Here is a 23852-nt window from a genome sequence, read left to right on the forward strand (position 1 = left end):
TCTTAATCTATATATATAGAGAGAATCATGGTTACAGTCCCAAGCAATTCAAGTCCAAGAATTCTCTAAGAATCAAATACTTTCTATTCAATTTCTTTGAAATTCACACCAAAATAGAATTAATTAAGCGTAATGGGTTTCAGTTTGCGTGGTGTTCAAAGACGTGTGGATGTCCCAAAGGGCTGTGTAGCAGTGTATGTGGGAGAAAATCAAAAGAAGCGCTTTGTGATTCCCATATCATACTTGAACCAACCTTCATTTATTGAGTTGTTGAATCAAAGCAAGAATTTGGATTTGATCATCCAATGGGTGGCCTCACGATTCCTTGCAGAGAAGATGTGTTCCTAGGTGTCACTTCTCGCTTGCATAGGCGATAAATTAAGGAACTCAACACAGATATCATATGCAAGTGTCAATATTGATCGACCAATTAGTTTTGTAGAAATGACAAAGTCTAACCGTGTATACTCACTCTTTCTTCTTTCCATTTTGTTCCTCCCAGGAAACGGAAAGATGTACTCTAACATAGAATAGAATTATAGGAATACAAAGAAAGATTATTAATTTTTCTTCTATGAAGAGTTTGGTTTCTTTTTGTTTTAACTTTTATTTTGGTAATAGTATTTTTATTTTACCGTTAGTTTAACAAGTTGTTATTCATCTTTGTTCGACAAAAAAACAATGGTTAACTCATGAGTAACTACATATTCAATGGAAGAAATAGCAATTTTCTGTTCTTTGATAATGTTTAATTTATGATGTACATGATTTTAATTGTTTGATGAAATGGTATTTAAGTGAGCTTAGACAAAACTTAAAATTGTTATATAATATTTAATTTTATTTTTTTAATTTCTGAAAAGTTAATATAATTTTAATTATTTTAATTAAAAAAACACATATAAACCGCCTTGGTTGTGTGCGACAATTATTTTTGGAGACTAATCCAATTTGGTGCATTGTGGCCACTAGAATAAGGCCCATGTGAACATTACGGCAGAGGCCAGATTGTCTTTCATCGCACCAGTCTCCATAGTCCATACAACCAATAACATTCTAGCAAATGCATGAAACTGGTTAATGATCACTTCCTGAGCTCTACATGGGATATCACTGTAGTAGTTTCTTCTTCCTATTGCTTTTATAAAAAGTAGAAAATAAACCTTGTCCTTTTAATTCTAAATTGGAAAAAATTCCCAATTTGTTGATTGGATAAAAAGTTATGTTTATAACACATGATTAAATCACACTTTGTTATTTCACTCGCAATGTTTATTTGTCATCTGCTTCTACTGCCCAACAATCCATGTGGTAGTAATCACCACCATATTTGGGTATATAGACCTGAAGAGGATACTATGCTTCAATTGAATTTTGAATATATATCCGAGTTTTACATTTACAAAAGGCATATGTTTATGTAATGATCTCACTCAAAGATAAACAACGACTCTCCTTTTTGGCTTATGCACACGAAACAGAAACGAAACACGCCCGTTATCATTGTCTCTGATAGATTATGAGACTTTTCCATCAACTTTCAATACGATTATATGTTATAATTAATAAAAATGCCTATAGGATTTAATAACGTAAAGTTGTGAGAGTCTCTAGTTGAGAATTAATTGAATAGAGGGTTGTTCGGGACTACAGTTTCAGAGTAGTATTCAAGTACATCTTAAGTATTTTTTTGTTTCACTTTGCTCAGTAGGTCTAAAAGGTCTCCATGACTACATAAACAACATCCATTACATCACAATATTTGTTTCTATATAGACAACTGAAAAAGACTATTTTCAGAATATTAAAACCCGTACAATTTCAGATCAATCCTTATCTAGGTGATCCTGGTATATGTTTATTAAATGGTTCCTAATCAACTTGATGAAAAATTGAGATGTCCTAGACATGTCTAGAAGAAAATAAGCTAGACTTAGACAGGCATTAGGTTTCAAATGGAAATGGCATTAGTTGTCCCAAGATCTTTTTGATAAAGACGTTTTAGAAAGCAGCATGTAATTCTTCATGCCAATGCCTCTTTCTCTCACTAGATCCCATTCGGCCATTGACCCTTCATGAATTTCTTGAGGCTATCATTCTGAGGTGTTTATTGATAGTTGATAAAGATGTTTAAGACATAATCATGTGATCCTTTATGCCAATGTCTCCCACTATACCCTATTTGGACAGCCCCTTCAAGAATCATTTCTGTACCAAACTCCTCTCTTTAGCTATATTATATATATTGATTCATGGTTGCAGTTCCAAGCATTCTCTAAGCATCAAATACTTTCTATTCAGACGTTCCTTTTAAAATTCACACCAAAAAAGAATTAAGCATAGTGGGTTTCAGTTTGCGTGGTGTTCAAAGGCGTGTGGATGTCCCAAAGGGCAGTGTAGCAGCAGTGTTCGTAGGAGAAAGCCAAAAGAAGCGCTTTGTGGTTCCCATATCATACTTGAACCAACCTTCACTTCTTGAATTGCTGAGTCAAGCTGAACAAGAATTTGGATTTGATCATCCAATGGGTGACCTCACACTTCCTTGCACAACAGAGGTCTTCCTAGATGTCACTTCTCGCTTGCACAGGCGATAAGAAGCACAAGACATATGCAAGTGTCAATATTTATCAACTAATTAATTGTGCAGATCTACTCTAACATGTATACTTTCTAGAAATGACAAAATATAACCATGTATACTTTTCTTGTTCCGGAAAGATGTACTCTAACATACAATTCTATGAATACAAAATTATCATACAGCCTTTTTTATTTAATATATCACGAGTTTGATCTCTCTGTTTAACCTTTATTTGGTAATAATATTTTTATTGTATTTTTAGAAACAAACAAATTTTAGCTATATCAGTTAAGTCTCTACCCATCATCATCTTCATCCTCTCGTAAACTAGACATAATTTACTGTTGCTCCAAATATGAAAAGCGAGTACTTTGTCTTGAATAGCTTTAACCACTTGCTTCCAGAAAAAAAAAAAAAAACAATTTTACTGGTAAAAAATGAAAGACTTTATTGAAATTTTTAATAAGGAACTAATTAAATATTTTAAAACATTAAAGGAAGTAAATTAGTGATTTTTTTTAAAAATAATTTTCTAAGTGTTTCAATGATTTTTTATTTTTTAATTTTTTTAGAATATTTTGATTTTTTTTATTCATTTCAGCCTAAGGACCAGTCCATTGGCCCGTAGTTTAAGTGGGCAAGACACAAACTGGACAAAAGAGAGTTTCTATTCTCACCCCATTTTATTATTCACAACCCATACATTTTAAATTATACAGAAAGGACAAGAATAACCCCTGGACAGTAACCTACACCTCCCTTCACTGCCTCTCTTTTCAACATCGCTGTAGGTATATTTTTGGCGTTAGTGTGGTCAATGAAAATGTGATTATGTTGTGTATCCATGTCCCATAGAATCACATTTTTATTGTACAATTTTTATTTTTGAAGATATTAATATTTTTTATTTAAAGGTATTTTAATTGATGATTTTGTTATTTTATTTTATGATGCTAGATTTTATTTATTTTGGTTAATGTTTTCAAAATTAGTATCTGTTCTTAATTTATTAATTAAAATTACAAATTAAATTGTTAGGTTTTATTGATTATTTTCTTTTATATTGATTTGGGAATTTAACTAGTATTGTTTTTATTTATTTTTTAGATTTCTCATGAGTCACACGAAGGACTATCATATGTTGCTTAACAAGACCCCTAATGGAGGAAGGGGTGATGTTGATGAGCCTGGTCAGCCATCTAGATCGACATGGAGTGACGGCTTCAGCACTTTGTGCGATAGATAATTACAATATAAAACTTAGATATTAATTTTTTTCATCAAATAATTTTAATAAAAATAAACAAAGAAATTATGATTCTATTTTGGATAATAAAATAAAATCATGATGATTTGGTTGTGCATTTTGAGGTGAAAAAAATAAAACAGCAAAATCATGATTTTATTTTATATATATATATTTATAGTGAAATTATGATCTCGTGGAAATGACATTGAGGGAATAATACAAAAATAACCGACGTTGGTGATGAGAATAGAAAAAGTAGGGATGAGAAAAAATGAATCTACTTATTTAGCAGGCTAGTTGGATGAAAACGGATAACTTTGGCCTGGTTTGTATGCCCTAGCGTGCAAACCCTAGGCAAGCAAATCCTTCAAATACTCACTCTATTTTGAGAATCTTGGGGTCGAAACCATGGAGTTGGAAGGAAATAGAATAGGTAGAGCTTTAACTCCCGAAAACCATGAAAGAAACGTTGATACCTAACGAGAAATGATTGCAGCATTGAAGCAGTTTGACAGCTACGAAGCAGAGCTACTGATACTGACGAAGGAAGGCGTCCCTGGGATTTTCATCCCTTTTCAGTTGACATTATGAGGGTCGATCATATGGTTCCCGTTCATTTTCAGGAGCCCATAGTGGAACCTTACGATGGCACAAAAGACATACATTACCATCTAAAAGCTTTTCGGATCCAAATGCTCATCAGTGGGGGAAGTGACGCCATCAAATGTAAATATTTCGTGGGGACATTGAGGGATACTGCCCCAATGCCGCTTAGATCCATCAACATTTTTGATGATTTTTCTGGAAAGTTCCTATCTCAGTTTGCTTACTAACAATTCTTCACCACTAAGTGCAGGAAGAACAGATTAGAATAGTTCAACTAGTAGAAACAATAGTTAGAATAATATATAATGTCTTGTTGGGAGTGTTGGGAACTTGCTTTAGCATTAGTTTCTGATTAAGGCTGTTTTAATTTTAGTTTTGAATAAGTCAATTGATACAAATATTTTATTCTGGTGCTGTTAGTGGATTAGTTAGTTTCAGAATTCATTTGTTTAAGTGTTTTTAAATATAAGTCAGACCCAATAAAATTTAGTATGTTGTATGTAACAAAAAACCAAGGATTAGTTAGTTTCAGATTTTACATTTGATTCATATTGCTTCCTTTTTCTATCCTTAAAACAAAAAACCAAGGAAGCAGTATGAATCGGTTGTAAGCCCTTCCAAGTAGATTTCATGCTTTATATTATAGGTTCAATTTCAAGTAATTCTTGATTTATTTTTAGCTTAATTACTTACCAAACCAATTGATGTCTTCAAAAGTTGCCATTGGCTAGTTGTCTAAACTCCGAGACCGCTAGTTGTCTAAAGACAAGTTCACAAAATTTTGTTGTTTATAGAATCCTCCCCCAGGCAGAGCAGGGGTTGAGCTTATAATCAAAGTTTCAAAAGTTCTACATCTCTTCCAGGGACTCGCTTCATAGCAAGCATTACACAAACCAGCCTACATTAGTAGTTTAACTAATAACTGTTTGAAAGAAAGGGTTGTGCTCACTTGTGGAGCCATAAATCAGGTAATCTATGTACTAGATTAGAATTATGGCATTTAAAGAGGTTGCCTCCAAACAATATGACGTTTAGTACTACCAGGCAGAAGATATAAGTTACTTTACAAAAGTTTGATCAAAATATTTGATATGTTTGAAACATATGAAGCGCGCATTACAGGTCTCTTTCATAGCCATACATTTCAAAAGGTGGGCCATCTATTCTCAATCTCATGCCATATATCCTTGACAAAACCTTTAAGACAATACCATGTGGCCTTTATTGAACGTTGTCTCTCACTAAACACAGTTGAATATCCCATTCACCATCCAATTTGATAGGTTTCCACCATCTATATGTATCCGTCGTTGGGTGTACAAGGAAACACATATCATTCTTGTACTGAAGCATGCTTCTTCTTCTATTACTTCTTTCAGCTCATTCTGTGGTGTATTGTGTGAAAAAACATAAAGGCAATGGCTTTTCGCTTACCTGGTTTTAGACGTTCATCATTCAGTGCAAGCCAAGCATCTTCTTTCAAGGATGAGGAAGTCCCAAAAGGGTATCTTGCCGTGTATGTTGGAGAAAAAATGAAGAGGTTCTTGATTCCAGTATCATTTTTGAACGAGCTTTTATTTCAAGAATTGCTAAGAAAGGCTGAAGAAGAATTTGGTTACTATCATCCTATGGGTGGTCTCACGATTCCCTTCATGGAGGATGTGTTCTTAGATACAGCTTCTCACTTGAAACGATTATAATTCTTACCGCAAAACATCCCGACATAGACTAGTTAACTGAGAATTTTGTATAGCAGGCTTTTCTTTTCTTTTCTTTTTCGTTTTCATTTTGTTGTTTCCTCTCAAGTGGACAAATGTAATCTGAATGCGAACCTTATGAAATTATGTTGTTCACAGTTATCTGTTCATTTGGTTTATTTAAATGAACACAAATACATACACAAGCACAAACCCCTTCTAATTTTGGAGATACTTTCTATCACATAATTATTCATGTGAAGGCATAATAATCATTTCCAATATCTTCTGAGACCACCCAAAGACAGAATTTACTACGTCCTGCAACTTACAGAAAGTTGATGACCATGATGAATGCTCTTCCTTTTTAGGCATAGGTATAAAATACCCAAATTTTCAGAAACTCAGACCATAATGATCGTTCAACTATCAATATGAAAATTTCAGTGTGTGACAATGTTTGTTATCGGGGGCTAAAACTTGCATAAAAAATCATTGCCCGTCTTTACCTGAGCAAATTGAAGAAATGGATATAGTAATAATTGATCCAAGCTTAGAATGATGTCTTAGTCAACAATTAATTTTACTTTGAAAAAATATATAGTTGCGATGAAGAAAATCACAGGGGCTCCCTGTGCACTTCACATGGATTTGTCGTTAAGATATATAGTTGTGAGAAAGCACAACTGCACAAGTTATTAATTTTGAATAGAGTCATCTTAGTATATGAAAATAATAGCAACCCTAGATTTAAGGTTCCTATCAGCCAACTAGCGTTCCCTGAATCATCATAATCTCCTTTTATTTAAATGACAGAAAACATTTACATGTAGCGAAGAGGGTAACTAGACAATAGGAATTGCACTTCAGATTATGTATACTAATATTTCTAGACAAACAGCCTTTCACTAGCTAGAGTCATATATAATATGGGTATTGAATTAACTACTCCAAATAGATGGTAAATCCATCAACTAATACAGTCAAGCTTAGCAATGTCATGGCCTTACAATTCCCTGCGGAGAAGGCATTTTCATTAATCTCACCTCTGGCTCACATCACATGCTGCATAAGGGTATTTTCTTGTGTTTTCAGTAGGATGAATAAAATAAAAGCCAATATTTCTCTTGTGAAAATAGTGTTCCAATCAACAATTTGTAGTAATAATGGTATTTTTTAAATACCCTTTCAAAGGATTATAGAAGCTAAAAATTTCAGGTTAGAATTAATCTCTCTTTGGGGAAAACGGTCACACTGCAAACAACAAACAGATAGCCACTAAAGTTAAGTGCCAAGATTGACAGCAGTTGGAAGTTGGAACATGTCAAGGATATGAATAAATCTGTGTTATGCAAGTTTCTCAAAAGTGTAATGCTCAATTCTTTAGGCTAAAATCACAAGGACTCCCAATGCACTTCACATGGACTTGTCGTCAAAGTAGTTGTTTGTTTGTTTGTTTGTGAGAAAGCACAAGCTACTAATTTAATTTAAATGGAGCCATCATACAATATTTAAGCAACAGCAGCCTTTTATTTCAATTAGCTCCTAGCAGCCAGCCAATATTCAAACATTTACTACTAGCGATTAGCGAAGAGTGTGACTCGATCGACAAGAGGAATGACACACTCCACGTTATGTATAGACATGTTTCCTGAATTATATCCTTTCAATAGAACTATAGAATATGAACACGGAATTAAGTTCTCAGTACAGAGATCAAAGTTTACTATAATACTTATCCAATTATGAGAAGTCTTTCATTTCTTATTTTTAAGTCCAACCGGCAACAAAATAATAGCAATAAAAACGTGTGTTTCAAATTACTATTTTTTGGTAAAATGAAAAGGACAATTTCATTTTTAAAACCAATCCACATTGCACAAATGTAAAATAAAATATTTATATAAAAGCCACATCATTATAAATATTTAAGGACTGTAAGCGATTAAATCAATATATCACTGTCTGAACTATAATTTGTTATTTTTTAATATTTGCATTTAAGGAATAAAATAAAATAAATTATGAAATTGTCTGTTGAAGAATGAGCTTGCTGTTTCGTTGCTTCTATTTGAGTAGGACAGATCATATAAAAGCCAATTGAAACACGCGTCAAGGATATGTATGAATGAATTTGTGTTATGCAAGTTTCCCGAAAGTCTATCGTTCAAATTCATTTTGATTTTCAATTGTCGAATTATGTCATTCCCTTGTTCCCTGCAATACAGTTTGTTAGCAACTAAGCCAAATGACGAAATACATTTTGGAAACCCCTGTTTAATTTTAAATAAAACACAGCATTAAAAAAAAAAAGTAGACGTCTAGCATTTTCCCACCAGAGTTTAATTGACTAACTTCACCATTTCTTCTCATATCTTTTAATGGATATTACAATTAACAACAATGACTATTTCGAAAGCTTAGTTGGTCCCCCCTTCCCCTAATTTCGTATATCTAGTGGTTCTTCTTCTTAATAATCCTTTCTTAAAATAGCTAGATGAATGAATACTAAGACCTGGATAGTAGGTTCCTTCACTCTTCTGTCAAAACATTCAGGCTCCCTAAAAGAAGCTCATAATCCCAAGTAGACTTCATAGTTTATAGGTTTAATTAATATATTCTAGAGCATGTGAAGCACGCCATTACACACATGTCTCTTTCGTTGCCCTACTTTCTAAAAGGTAGGACATATATTCTCATATCTCATGTCATCCTTCAAGAAAACTTTCAACATAATACCATGTGATCTTTAATGAACACCTGTCTCTCACTAAACCCCCATTGAATAATTCCGCAAAGAATGGTTAATTTTCTCCATCTATATATATCCGTCATTGAAATCACAAGCAACACAGTTCATATTGCAATACTAGTTAACTGCTTTCCTTCTACTACTTTGAAATCATTCTGCTTCTTCTGATCAGTGTGTGAAGAAATAGAAAACAATGGGTTTTCGCTTACCTAGTATTAGACGTTCATCATTCAGTGCAAGCCAAGCATCCTCTTGCAAGGTTGCAGAAGTCCCAAAAGGGTATCTTGCAGTGTATGTTGGAGAGAAAATGAAGAGGTTCTTGATTCCAGTATCATTCTTGAACGAGCCTTTATTTCAAGAATTGCTTAGCCAAGCTGAAGAGGAGTTTGGTTACTGCCATCCCATGGGTGGTCTCACAATTCCCTGCAAGGAGGATGTGTTCTTAAATATAGCTTCTCGCTTGAACCGGCTATAATAATCATAAAACAAAAGATCTATCCTAATCCCTAAATAAACTAGTTGACACAACTTTCTTTGTTCAGAAGGCTTTTCTTTTTTCAATATTGTTGTTTCCCCTTTAGTGGAAAAATGTCATCTGAATGAAAACCTTATGAAACTATGTTGCTGTGAATTATATATATATATATATATATATATATCCGTTGTCTTTTGTCTATATATAAATCAAGTATGAAGGCACAAGCAAAAAAACTGTGCTAATTACATAGTTATGAGGATGTACATCAGTAATCTATTGGATATATATATTGAGACCACCCACAAGACAAAACTAAAACTTAACTGTACGTACTGCTACTTATAAATGTTTTTTTTCTTTTCAGTTGATGACCATGAAACATGTTTTTTTTTCTTTCTGGCACAGGTATCCTGATTTTTTCATCTATGGAGAAAGGAAGTCAAACTCAGGCCATGATGAATATTCAACTATCAAAATGAAGATATCTATTCATATTTATAATATATTTATTTGTTTAATGGATATATCAATGATATGAAATTCTCTCTAATAATCACGTCATACTATGAAGATTTTTTTTTTTGTACATATGCTATGATGATTAATTTGTTAGCTTCTTTTTTATTTACTTATTTTTCTGGATTTAACTTCTCTAAACACAAGTTACACTTCCTTTCAATTATCTTAATAATTTTTTTGCTATGTGTCACAGACAACTGAATCCATGCTAATATCTTAATAATTTGAGTTGTTATTCGAATTGTTTATCTTAATTATTCGAGTTACTATATTTACATTGTAGTTTCACATTTCAACCCAACCTTTGATAGCTAAAACATTAGTACAAATATCAAAAAGAAAAGACAAAAATATTTTCTACTTTGGTATTTATCCATCATCACCACTTTTGCAAGTCTTAACAACTTTTTGCTTGGTTAAAAAAACATCTTTTTGCTCATTATTGATTAGAATTAATTTTCAATATAATTTAAAGGTTCAACAATTACAGATATAAGAAATAATCACGTACTTTATTGTAAAGATTTTACTGAATCATTTACATTTACGTGTGATCTACACATAATTATTTTATCAAAATATCATACACGAAATTAATCATTTTAAAATATATAAAAAGTTACCTTTTATTTCAATAAAATTTAAAATAACGTAATTAACTTTTCTACCCGCATAACATAATACATATCAATGTCTAGTTAGGGTTTATTTAATTTGGATAAACTTTTTTTTATAAATACTTATAAGAGAAAAAAAATAAGTAAAATAAAATGAACCACTTTTTAAAGTTTAAATCAACTTATATATTCAATTTTTATGAAAAATTTTCTCATTTAACTTATCAATTAAAAATTGAGATGTCTAAATTGATTTTAATTTATATATATATATATATATATATATATATATATATATATATATATATATATATATATATATATATACAACTTATTTTACAATATTCTTATTTTCTCTTTCATAAGTGCTTGCAAAATAGTTTATCTTTGTAGAGCCTTAATATTAAAATACAGTGGGCGACGATTAAATTTAATTGGAAGAGTTTGGGTCGTGATGAAGACTTTTAGACTAAAATCACAAGGACTCCCCATGCACTTCACATGGACTTGTCGTCAAAGTATAGTTGTGAGAAAGCGCAGGCTACTGATTTCGAATATCATCATGGAATATTCAAACAACGGCACTTAGCAGCCAGCTAATATTCAAACAATAACTACTGCATGCGAAGAGTGTGACTAGACTATAGGAATGGCACTTCACACATTATATGTATTATGTATAGTCTCTTTTTTTTTTTTCACACCAAAACAAATGTATAGTCATTTTTCCAGAAATATAGCCTTTCAATAGACCAACATACATAATTGTCAAAAACAGATGTGTAAAGCCATCAAATAATAAATCAAATTTGCCGATAGAAGTCTTCCATTTTTAATTTTTCAAGTCCACTACAAAATAATGCAATAAATTATCAATAAAATGTGTATTTCAAATTACTATTTTTTTTAACTCAGCAAAAAAGATATATAAAAGATGGTACAACGGGTACCATGACACATACAAAAGAAGAAGAAAAAAACTTAACAGGTTAGAGTCCATTTATATCAATGCAAAAAATAAATAAGAACTAACCCAAAAATCACTATTGAAATGGAAATCTTGTGCACACTATTTGTCATTAATTGTGGAGAGAGATCATCGGTAGGCTACACGGTAGAGCCATATGGAACTTTCCTGTACTCTTATTTGAATGACCTGTTCAAATCTTACTGGCTTAAAGTTTATTAAAAATAGCATACCTACATGGTAACTCATGAATCTGATCCTTTGCCCAAGTTTCTGAAATCGACCACAGGCTGCCCCAATTACATCTAATAATTCTCTTATGAGGCATTTCCATATGTCACTCCTTCATCTCATAATAAATTAAGACGTTTTAGTTTTTTTATACAAACAAATAATAATAATAAATAAATGAAAAAAATAGAAATTTACTAAATTAATCTTATTATTATTTCCTTTTTTAATTTTTACAAAATCATTTTGTTAACTCTTTAGCAAGTACACCAAATTGTTTCAAGTAGTAAAGTAATCGGAAGTCTGAATGTCGAATCCACAAGGATTTTATTTGTATTTAGATTGATGCAAATCCAATTTATAAGATATAAGAAATTTAAATGTAAAATTTAAAGAAAGTAAGAGATAAGAAGGATAAAAAAATTAAAATAAAAGATTAGGAGATAAGATAAAAATTTAAAGAAATAAAAGATTAAAGTAAAAGATAAGAAAGGTAGAAGATAAATATAATGATGCTAAAAATAAATTCAGAATTTAAAATATGTTGAGGCCTAACATGTTGATAAATGTGATTGTTGCCTTACTTGAGAAGAAGTAGTGTGAAGTTGAGAACATTAGTTAAACATTCCTAGCCGAGACACCTGTGCTAAGAGAAACACTAGCCAGGAATGAAGTGTTGTAAGTCTGCCTTGATGAAGTTTTTATTTGTTAACCTTTTTCATCTCTATGTGCATTCGTTCATGCTTTCATCACAAGATCAAGACAAATGGAAGCTCAGGGTCATTCATTGAAAGGTTTGAGAATGGTTCGCAGTTATCTCATGTGTCGGTACATTCAGAAGTTGTCTTTTGCTTGAGGATAAACAAAGATTTTAATTTGGGGGAATTGATAACTGCAAAATTTGAGTTAATTTGATAGTCAATTTTGGCATATTGTTTTTAATGAAATAATGAAGAAATTAATATCTTTGCAATTTTTTATCAGCAGAGGTTAAAAGAAGAAGATTTCAAATGCTTTAGAAGAAAATTGATGCAAAAATTGAAAGAAAAAGTCTTGAAGAAAAGTTGAAAATTGGGACAGCTCGCTTAGTATAAGCTCAGCGCGTCTCCTTACTTAGTGGTCAACTCATGCTTAGTGCGAAGAAAGCCCAGAGACGTACTTAGCACGAAAGTCCGCGCTAAGCACGAGGTCGCGTGAAAATTAGGTTACTTTAGGCTTATAAAAGGAGTAAGAATCAAAGGAGAAACACACCTATACATAGAGATATGAAGACTCAGAACTCTTCGATGAATACATCTTAAATCTGAGCATCTCTAATCGGGAAAACTCTCCTTTCATGTCCATTATCCCCTTATCTTCCTTTATCCATCTCTCTTTTTATATCCACATCAATCTCTAAAGTGTAAAACCTCTCATGCCAATGAGAGGCTAAACCCCATTATTGGGAGCTTGACAGACCAACTCTAATAATGCAACTCTTTCTTCTTATCCATTTAATGCAATTTTGTTTCTATTGCTCTTTTTTGTACTTAATTGTTTATTATGGTATGACCATTCATATAGTGTTTAGGGGATAATACATTGAAAAATTGTTATTTTCTAAAGAACCGAGAAAGGATATCTAAATGAAATCATTGCTAGAAATAGAAATAGATTGATATTCATTTAACCTATTTCATACATATATAATCTTAATGTGATTTATTATTTTTATCTTTGTAAAGAAATTTAGGATAGAAGAATATATACTTTAGGCTCTTCCTGCGAGGAAGCAAAGATAAAAAAAATCATTAGTATTGTATCACAAGTAGTTTTGACATGTTAGACCCTAACATATTTAAATTTTTAATTTATCTTTAAGCATCATTATCTTTATCTTTTACATTTCTTATTTTTTACTTTAAAATCATTTATCTATTTTATCTACTACTTTTTAAATCTCTTACCTCTTTAATTTTTTTATCTTATCTCCTAATCTTCTATTTTAAATTTCTTACCCTTCTTATCTATTTTAAATATTGAATAGTAAATCGCATGAAGCATGAAAATATATGCAAAGGCAAAACAAAGTCACTCTATCCTTAGTAATGAATTGTTTAGATGTCATTTCCCAGTTCTTTAGAATTTAATATTTCCCTATGTATAACTCATAAAACTAATGCATGGATGATCAAGTCATATAATAATAATAAAGCACAGGAAAGAAACAATAAAAATTGGCATTGCATTAAATAAATAGTAAGAAAATATTACATTACAAGAAAATTTGACTACTAGACTCCCAACAATGGGGTTTATAGCCTCTCATTTTCATGAGAGACTTTACACTTTAGGAGATGATGTATGGATAAAAGAAGGGGGATGGATAGAGGAGGAGAATGAGATAATGGGCATAGGAAGATAATTTTTCTTATTAAAGATGCTCGGACTTAGAATGTATTCATTAAAGAGAGTTTTCGTGTCTCGTGTCTCGTATGTAAATGTGTTTCTCCAATGATTTATTTTCAAAGAAAATTCATCATCAATTTTTCTGAAAACAGTACAACACAACAACAACATTCTAAAAAAATATTATTAGAAGTATAAATAGCAAAAAGTAATTAACAATATATATTTTTTTAACAATTACTTTTTTTAACAAAAAGTAAATAACACTTATTATTTCACTTCAAAGAAAAGAAAGGCCAATTATTAAATATACCCTAATAAATTAATAATATACCCCCCATTCCATTTGTTTTCACTTTTTCCCGAAAATATCCTTATAATTTCCATCTCAATTAATTTCAATTTTTTCTAAACTAGGTTACTACTTGCTGGGGCGAGATCCTATTGAGCCCAGGGCAGGGAAGGTACAAGAAAAAAATCAGGCTAAAGTAACACTTTGAATATGTAGTCGTATAGTTCGTCAATACAAAATGGAGGCTTTTTCATATCACCGGCTTAGTTGTTGGTAGGCTTGTGGTTGTGGTATTTAATTCTATCGATTTGATTGTATGTGCAGATCACTCATTTTTCTTTTAAGGGATTGATAATGGAGAACAATTAACAACTTAAAACTAAAGGTGAATAAGGAGCCAAAATCATTCATGTAACAGCAATGACTATTCGGATTGTTTGTTTTGTTTTTTCCCCGTTAGTTTTGAATTGTTTGTGGTCATTTTCATTAATAATCTTTTTTTAAAATTCCACAAAAACTTAAATAACCATGGAGCATATTCAAATTAAATTTGGCATAAATTAACAAAACAGTTAATGGGTTTACGGTATTACGTAGTTCCTCTATGCTGGTCTAGAACTAGAACATTTTCAACTTCTGTGATCTGACCAAATCAAGAAGTATTCTAGAGTTTAGTCAGAAAAAAATAAATGAAGTCGTATGTATAAATCAGTCAATTGTCTCCAATAAATCCAATTCTAAAAACAGTGAGAATATAATTTGAATCTAGCTAGCTAGGTTTTGATGGTGACTAGGAAATTATTGATCACGGAATTCCATTCAGTGGACTTGCATTCTGATTAGATCAGTATAATCAGTACATGTTTTGTACGGCAAATTTCTAGATAGTTTTTGAGGGGTAATGTGTATCCAGCCAATTACATTTCGATCGCACAAAAAGAGTGGCTCATATACCAAAATGGAACTCTAATCATTTACCCCATCTTGTCAAGAAATAGTAGATGAGTACAATAAGTATATGTTTTGCACGGCAAATAATCAGATGGTATTGCACCAGAAAAAAAAAATCATCAGATATATGCATACGTGTTTAAATTTCGGAGATCTAATTTAAATTTCCACCATAAAAATCTATCAAAAAATAAACTCCACCGTACAAAAGTGTGGTAGAAGTAGAAACTTGCATTTAAATCTTGTCAACAAACAATATATGCATACGTGTTTAAAAGTTGAATGCTCTAACCTGCGGAAACAAAACTTGAACAATTGAATGATTGTATCCTCTTTCTCAAAACTGAAAGGGATCAAATTTACCATCAAAGTTAAAATAATTTGGTATGGCACCTATATATGGATTAAGATCCTCCAGAGTCTGCTGTCAAAAAAAAAAAAGATCCTCTAGAGTCCTACTAGTGACTGCACAAACCTTAACCTTTCAAAATTATTTTTGTATTAATTTAATTTTAAGAATGAAAGTTCCTTTTTGAAATTTATTTAATCATCGTTGGAGTTAATTAAAACTGTACCCCATGCAGTTCAATCATCAACTCATGTAGGAGATCCAAATCCAGTCAGCTATAGGTGTTCTCTCAGAAATGGTACGATAGCCTCTGCAATAAATAAGCAGTGAAGGTCATCAACACGATTAGTTTTTTTTTTCCGTCATAGAACAAAAATTATGGGTGTGTCTTAATTTATTAAGTTAAAAATTAATCTTACACTGTTTGATTGTGGCTGATTAAAGTAAATTTTACATACAATAAAAATCAAACATATATTCTTCAATTAAATAAATTATTCTCATGTATACATCGACAGTAATCTTTTGAATGTATAAAATTTCATAAAATTTCATTGCCAATTCTTCCTCAGGCTTTCATCAGCAAATACACAGCATACATATGCTAAACCTTTCTCACCCAACTCAACTGTCGAACACTATAATCTGCTTTAAACCGTTTTTTTTTTCAAAACAAATTAAAAAATATTTATAAAAAAAAAAGAGAAAATAATTATCATTTAGGCTAAGTAAGATTTGAGTTGGAGGAAAGCATCTATATATAATCAGAAAACGCCTAATGTTTTAGCGTCATTGTTTTTGTTTAAAAATTAAAATAGTTAAATACGTTGTCATCCATTCAAAATTACGAGAACAAGCTAATACCTATCGTCTTTTATATAAGAAATAATGGGTGTATTTTTTTAGCCAGTAATTTTAGATATATATTCTTAATTTATTGTAAAGTAATCGGTCATTTTCTATGTATGTAGATGCATTCGTTGGCCGATTAACAATAGTCACACTTAATAATAGAAATTAAAAATTACCTTTTGAATTACAAGTAGTGTCATTAAATATATTTAATCATAACTAGAATAAGATTTAAATTTTTAACATTATTAAATAAAATCAACTAACACGAAATTACATTCAGTGAACTTGCATTCTGATTAGATCAGTATAATAAGTATAAGTTTTACACGGCAAATAAACCAGATGTGTTTTAGGGTAAATGTACGTGGATTTTACCAAACAGATTTTCATCGTACAAAAGAATAGTTGATACGAATTTGGTATCTGGCCTATATATACCATCTTGTCCAGAAATAGTAGAGTCGCATTATGATTAGATCAATATAGGGTTTAGCTTCCAATAAGTGAACTTGCATTATGATTGGATGAGTACAAATCAGTACATGTTTTGCACGGCAAATAATCATAGATTATATTTTGAATGGAAATGTGGATTTAATCTAGCCAGTCTGGTTTCCACCGTACAAAAGTGGTGGAAATTTGCATTAATAGCATCATCTATGTTGAAATTTTTAATTGCGAACCATCTATACATGATGTTCTCTAAGAATTGGTCAGCTTCTGCAATAAATAAGCAGTGAGGATCATCAACACGTTTCTGTCAGTAAGTTTAAGTACATACTGCGTGATCTTTTGCATGCATATGTCCCACACTAGTTAATAAACCCTGCCTAACCTTCAACCGAATGATTCTTCGCTTAATTTCATCTATAAATGCATAATCACATAAGAAAACTTAGACACCATATTTTAATCCAAAATTTTAAGATTTAAGTTTATAATTTTTCTTCTCATCTCATTTATATGATACTTAATGTTTTTATTTTTACTCGATGTTAGATTTCGCTACCTCTAACATGGAATATACTCCAAACTATTTTTTCATCCAACTCAATTGAGAAAAGCGAGAAACTATAGCTTGCAAATTCTAACCAATTAATACTACTTTGATGGCTATTCGTTTGTCAACTGCTTTAAGTGCAAAACACAAACTCACCCTAAAGGGCACTTTGCTGTGTATGTAGGAGAAGGTGAAAAGAAGAGATTTGTGATACCAGTGTCATATATTTGAATCAGCCCTAAGTATAGCCGAGGAAGAATTTGGCTTCACTCCTCCAATGGGTGGCCTTACTATTCCCTGCACAGAAGACATTTTCCTCAACATCACCTCTGCCTTATATATATATATATATAGGCTATGACATGCAGCCAAAGTATATATCTGACGACTGTTTTGGTTTCATGGTTTTGGTGCCTCTCAACCTGGGGTTGAGAAAAGTTGCGACCCATGTAGAAAGGTTATTTATTATGCAATTGGATTTTCAGATTAAATTGCAAGTGTATCATAGCCAAAGAACAACAATAAAAGAAAATTGCTTAAAACAGTACTATACTCCATGCTTGCTTATTGGTTGCCCCCACCTCCACCCCTTTTTCTTTTACACCAAGATATATATCTCCCAACCAAAGTAATTTTTGAGAATAAGGCTTAAAGTTGCTTATTGCCTCCCCAATAAAGTTGCCCCCTATTCTTTTGGTTCTTTATTTTTAAATTTGACGCCTATATATTTGAGTAAATTACATAAATATTAGCAATTCTTAAGGTTTTATTAAACTTCTTTTTATTCTCCTCTATTTTTATTCATACTAATTTTTTTAATCGTTTAAAAAATATTATATTCACTCTCTTTATATATTATATTAATCTATTAATTATTTAAAAATATTACATTGTGCATTCTATTTTTAAAAAAGTTACTATTAACGCTAAAAAAAATAAAAGATTATGTGTAATATCGTCAAGAAATCTCATAAGATATTAATTAGTATAATTTACTTTTTTTATTTTCATGTGAATAAAATTCCACTCACTAATACAGAATTTACTTTGATAGCCTTAAGGAAGCTAAACTGCTAAAGTATAGAAAGCGGATAGAATTGTTAAAAATACGATAAAGATCTAACCAACCAAAATCAATTGTTGAAATCTCAAATTTTCGTCACCATAAAATATACTAATGCTTGCATGCTATGCTTTTCCATGTTTAGGAATTGTAAAGGGGTAATACAATGATTGAGTGGCCAACTAAACTAATCAATATATTCATATATTAATTATAAACTTGAATCTTTATGCTTAAATGAGAGTCTTTTAACGAGTTATTTTTTAATAAGGGTGTTTTGAGAGTTATTTTTAAATGAAAATGTTTTTCGAAGTTATTTTTTATTTTCATGGAGTCGCATATCTCATTCTAATCTTTTATATATATATATATATATATATATATATAGTGTTTAATTTATTACATTTTTATTCCTTTCAAATATGTTTCAAAATTTCAATTTCAAATTTAATTTAACAAACACAAAAAAAATCTTTCTCAAATTACTCTCTTTTTTATCTTTATTTTATATCTATATACGTGATTTTTTTAATCGGTTATCTTTTTCAATCTATATTTTTATCTTTATTTATAAATTAATTTTAAAAATTTTCTTAAAAGAAATGTCAATAATTTTGTATCATAATAAAATTGTTTATCATAAATTCAAAATGTTTATTATGATCAATTGTAACTATAATATATTTTATATATTAAAATATTTATTAATTATAAACTTAAGTGTATAAAAATAAAACTTATCTACTTGTATATTACACGAATTAAAGTATTAGTTGAATTAAGATACATTTTAATTGAATTCTTGATGATAAGGGCTAGAAACTCACCATGATTGCACTCAGTGGTTGATGCCAAAAATTTTCTTGATGGAGACAAGAAATAATTTATAATATCACCAGTTATCACAAAATATGTAATATTATAATAAAAAAAATCTTAAATATATACTTATATTTTTATAAATTATAATCATCTTTTATGTAATTTTATATTTTAAAAATGTTCTATGATTTTTTTTATTGACAGTATTATCAAAAATTAAAAGAATAAAGAAGTAAAATTAGTATCAACTTATTCTCTCTTTTTATTTCTTATATTTTATTGCATTCATTTTTTAAAAAATCATTTTATGAGGATGATATCTATTTTTATGGGGATAATTTTTTCATTACACATACAAATAAAAAAAAATCTTGTAGGAACAATTACCCACACCCTATAACCTGGATTCACCAGCGACTAACTGCACTACACAATCATCACGTGGCTGGACCCTTAATATATATAGATAGTGTTATATTATCATGGGATGGGATGTTATCCATTAAAATTATTTAATATGTTAATTTACTAAAAATACTATCAATTGATGTTTAAAAATTATATATAAATACCAATTATTGTTTGGTGTGAAAATTTGATACTCAGTCTCATTCCTTAACCAATGTGACGGAATGAATTTTCTTTAGATATAGTCACAATATTTATGAACACTTTATTTTTATTTTCATTTTCATTCATTTCAATCACTTTTTTCGTAAACTAAACGTACCATTAATTTGAATCAAGCTCGGTTTTAATGGTGACTAGTAAATAATTCATCACGGAATTCGAATGAGTGGACTTGCATTCTGATTGAATCAGTGTAATCAATTATCAATACATGTGTTGCACGGCAGATGGTTTTTGAGCAGAAATGTGGATCTAGCCAATTACATTTCCATCGTACAAGAGAGTGGTTGATATTATACCCAAATACTCTAATCATATTTGGTCTCTGACTCTCTGGCCTATTTATACCATCTTGTCAAGAAAAAGTAAACTCGCATTATAATTAGATCAATGTGGGGGTTCACCTTCCAATCAGTGTACTTGCATTAAATGAGTACATGCAGATGTTCAGTAGTATATGTTATTATGTACGGCAAAAAAATAAGATGATTTTTTAGGGAAAATGTGGATCTAATCTAACCATGCCTATTAAATATAACCAAAATTCAATTTCAACAGTTAAGAAGAGGTAGAAACTTGTATTTATATCATCTGTGTTGAAATGATTGATTTTGTTGCAATCCACAGTGAAGTCATCAACACCTTTTTGCCCCAAAGTTTGAGAACACACTACGTGATCTTTTGAATACATATGTCCCAACACTAATAAACCATGTCTACTCTCACCCCACTGAATCTTCCTCACACTTTCGTCTTATAAATACACAAGCATATCATAAACATTTTTCATCAAGCTCAAATTGTGAAAAACAATTAACCACTTCCAAGTTCTAATCTAACCAATACTACTGGAATGGCTATTCGATTGCATTGTGTTTTGAGTCCTAAACACATTCTTCGCCGATCTAACCTGTTTGCAAATCATGCAGCTGCAACATCACTGGATGTGCCTAAAGGGCACTTTGCTGTGTACGTAGGAGAGGGAGAAAAGAAGAGATTTGTGATACCAGTGGCGGACCTACATTACTTTAAGGATGTGCATTTGCACCCTCTCATTTTTTAAAATTTATCAAATTTGTAAATAAAATTTTATATTTTTATATTTTTTTTTATATTTATATAATTAAACCGCTGAATTTTTTTTTTTATAATTTATATTCATTGACTTAGGGTCTTGGATCCGCCACTGATACTAGTGTCATTGTTGAATCAACCTTCATTTCAGGAACAGCTAAGTATAGCCGAGGAAGAATTTGGTTTCACTCATCCAATGGGTGGCCTTACTATAAGACATTTTCCTTAACGTCTCGTCTGGCTTACGTACGTAGGCCATGACATGCAGGCCAAGTAAATGTTTTATGGTTTTTGCCTTTCAACATGGGGTTGACAAAAGTTGACCCATGCAGAAAAGTTTACTGTGCTAGCTACTGGAGATTTGGAGACTATATATTGCAAGTCTATCGTAGGCAAAGAACATCACTTAAAAATTGGATTAAAAACATGGCTATATTCCATGTTTTGTTTTTTACATTTTTATCCTTGTGATTTTGTTCTTTAATTTACGTGTCTGAACTTGATATTTTAAGAGTTTTTTTTTTCTTTTTCAACTAAGACAGTAGCAAATATAGAATTTAAAATCTCATACATTCTACTAAATTTCCTCATCACTGAATCAACGCTGGTAGGTTTCTTGATATCTAAAAGTATAGATTGTGTCATTGTCAGAAAAAATGCGATAGAGGACCAAAATAATTAACCCAAGTCATCAATTGTTGAAATGTCAAATTCCATGTTTATAAAACAATAATTAAGCGTGCTATATGTTTTTTCGTGTTTACGAATTGTAAAGGGGCAATTCATTGATTGAGTGGCAAACTCAACTAGTCAATATATTGAATTAAAATGTGAAAAATACCTTTTAATTTAAGAGAAATCCTGTTTGTTACGAAAACAAATTGCACAAATTAAGCATGTACGAAACTCTCTCCTTAATTTGTCAAATAAAATTTTTTTTCTATTTCTTTTAACTCCGAATAACAAATACAACACATACACATATATTCTTGTAGTTTCGTACATTTCTCTCGTATATCTCTTGGTTTTAAATGAAATAATAATAGGAGCAAAAGACCAGCATGAGCCAAGACTAGGCACGCCACTATGTACACAGTAACATCACATGGGTTAAAAGAGTTAATTCATTCCTTTACAAACATGGATCAACTCATTTAAATAATAAAACTAATAAGAAAAAAACAAAATAAATAAAATATAAAATAATAAATGAGATGATCGCAAAAGTGTGAATATTGAAAGAAGAGATTGAAAAATAAGTTTGCATCATGTCATGACTTGCTACAACTCACAATATAAGAGTTAGAGGCAAATATACTTAACCTAATCTGCTGCGAAGTGACCAAATTGACATTATAAGTATAACCTATTTGGCTATTTTGTTATTGCTCTAGTCGCTAGATGCATGTACCCATATCAGATTGTTGTTGGACTTAGGGAGATCAAGGTTCAATTTGGATTAATTAGCTTCTAAAATAATAAAAACTCATCTAATCTGATAATGGAAATAAATTGCGGTTCAGTTTAGATTGATTTAAATATAATAGTATTGCATTTGAATCATCCAATTTGATTCATACTTCTTTTAATTTAATTTTTATATATTTTTTCATAAACATGTAACTAATATTAAATAAATCTAAAAGAATATACAATTCATCTCATAATTTATCTTTGGTCACCTATTTTTTAGTCCTCACATATATAAATGGTCAGCCATTTTTTTCTCCTGTAAAAGCAGGTCCTATATCGATCAATTAAGATGACAACAACCAAAGGCATATAAGTGCGAGGCACTCAAAATAGTCTCGATACTTGGAACAATATGGCAACTCCACTGGTCAGTTCACAAGGTCACTCTCTCAGGCTTGCTCGTAAAATTCCAACCCTCCCCCTTTTCTTTTGCTCCTGAAACTATTATAGTTATGAACTGATCCAAAACATCAGTGAACACTTATGATTTCATTTTTGTATGCTCACGTGTTTCATCAAGTTACTATTAGTTTTATTTCCTGCCTTTCCAAACGAAGTAGATAAATATATGAAGCCTATTTTTCTCTTATGATTCCACTTTCTGGAAGGATTATAGAAGTCAAACTCATGTCAGAATAAACACTTCTTTGACCAAACAATTTGACAGCAAACTCCAAACATATAGCCTCTAGAGAAGCCGAGTGCCAGAACTGACTGCGGTTCCTCAAGAACACTTAATTATTAGCTAGTCTCATTTGTCTAATCAATTCAGTTAGAGTGATTAGTGCAGTTTGTTGGTCTTACATGTTATAAATATATATTCATAACTCAACGCACAATACTTTTTCTTCTACTCGGACTCAAGAACTCTTGTACTCAGTGTAATTGGTTGAGTCGGCTGGTCCAGAATATGTCAGAGATTTAAATAAGATAAAAAAAAATTATTTCTTAATGATGAGATAAAGATATAATCTTAATATCAAAAAATATTTTGTTAAAAGAAAAGAAAGATAAGATTTCTCTATTTACATTATCTAAAAAAAGAAAATTGAGATTAAATAATGTAATTTCTCTTTATATAAGAGATCATCGAGATTTAGATAAAAAAATTTGATTCCAAATCACATATTATTAATAATTATTTATATTTACACCTCTAACTTGAACATTAGAATATGTTTACAGATATCTCCATTATAGTTCGTGGAGAAATTCACGAAAAAACATCACCATGAACAAGTCTTTTCAAATTTGATAG

At 30.7% G+C, this 23852-nt stretch overlaps 4 protein-coding genes and 1 pseudogene across 4 annotated transcripts; all 5 read left to right on the forward strand.

Moving 5' to 3' along the window:
• LOC113001931 (auxin-responsive protein SAUR23-like) lies at positions 1–646 on the forward strand (annotated as a pseudogene).
• A 1515-nt stretch (positions 647–2161) lies between these two features.
• Positions 2162–2731, forward strand: LOC113001848 (auxin-responsive protein SAUR23). Its single transcript, XM_026128710.2, has 2 exons — positions 2162–2210; positions 2281–2731. The coding sequence occupies exons 1-2, from the start codon at positions 2162–2164 to the stop codon at positions 2592–2594; spliced, it is 363 nt and encodes a 120-aa protein (XP_025984495.1). The 3' UTR covers positions 2595–2731.
• Positions 2732–4133: 1402 nt separating this feature from the next.
• LOC113001932 (auxin-induced protein X10A-like) lies at positions 4134–6289 on the forward strand. The gene has a single exon (XM_026128798.2). The coding sequence runs from the start codon at positions 5855–5857 to the stop codon at positions 6134–6136; it is 282 nt and encodes a 93-aa protein (XP_025984583.1). The 5' UTR covers positions 4134–5854; the 3' UTR covers positions 6137–6289.
• A 2695-nt stretch (positions 6290–8984) lies between these two features.
• LOC100500615 (auxin-responsive family protein) lies at positions 8985–9544 on the forward strand. Its single transcript, NM_001249915.3, has one exon. The coding sequence runs from the start codon at positions 9079–9081 to the stop codon at positions 9358–9360; it is 282 nt and encodes a 93-aa protein (NP_001236844.2). The 5' UTR covers positions 8985–9078; the 3' UTR covers positions 9361–9544.
• Positions 9545–20900: 11356 nt separating this feature from the next.
• Positions 20901–21639, forward strand: LOC113001933 (auxin-induced protein 10A5). Its single transcript, XM_026128799.2, has 2 exons — positions 20901–21055; positions 21242–21639. The coding sequence occupies exons 1-2, from the start codon at positions 20901–20903 to the stop codon at positions 21348–21350; spliced, it is 264 nt and encodes an 87-aa protein (XP_025984584.1). The 3' UTR covers positions 21351–21639.
• Positions 21640–23852: the final 2213 nt, after the last annotated feature.

Source organism: Glycine max, chromosome 6 (assembly GCF_000004515.6).
Source record: "Glycine max cultivar Williams 82 chromosome 6, Glycine_max_v4.0, whole genome shotgun sequence".
NCBI lineage: Eukaryota > Viridiplantae > Streptophyta > Magnoliopsida > Fabales > Fabaceae > Glycine > Glycine max.

Bases quoted from the DNA above. Each gene is read 5' to 3' on its own strand.
- LOC100500615 (NM_001249915.3), top strand. From the start codon at position 9,079: ATGGGTTTTCGCTTACCTAGTATTAGACGTTCATCATTCAGTGCAAGC.
- LOC113001932 (XM_026128798.2), top strand. From the start codon at position 5,855: ATGGCTTTTCGCTTACCTGGTTTTAGACGTTCATCATTCAGTGCAAGC.
- LOC113001848 (XM_026128710.2), top strand. From the start codon at position 2,162: ATGTCTCCCACTATACCCTATTTGGACAGCCCCTTCAAGAATCATTTC. The intron at 2,211-2,280 runs GTACCAAACTCC...GCATTCTCTAAG, and splicing joins CCCCTTCAAGAATCATTTCT to CATCAAATACTTTCTATTCA.
- LOC113001933 (XM_026128799.2), top strand. From the start codon at position 20,901: ATGGCTATTCGATTGCATTGTGTTTTGAGTCCTAAACACATTCTTCGC. The intron at 21,056-21,241 runs AGTGGCGGACCT...GCCACTGATACT, and splicing joins AAGAAGAGATTTGTGATACC to AGTGTCATTGTTGAATCAAC.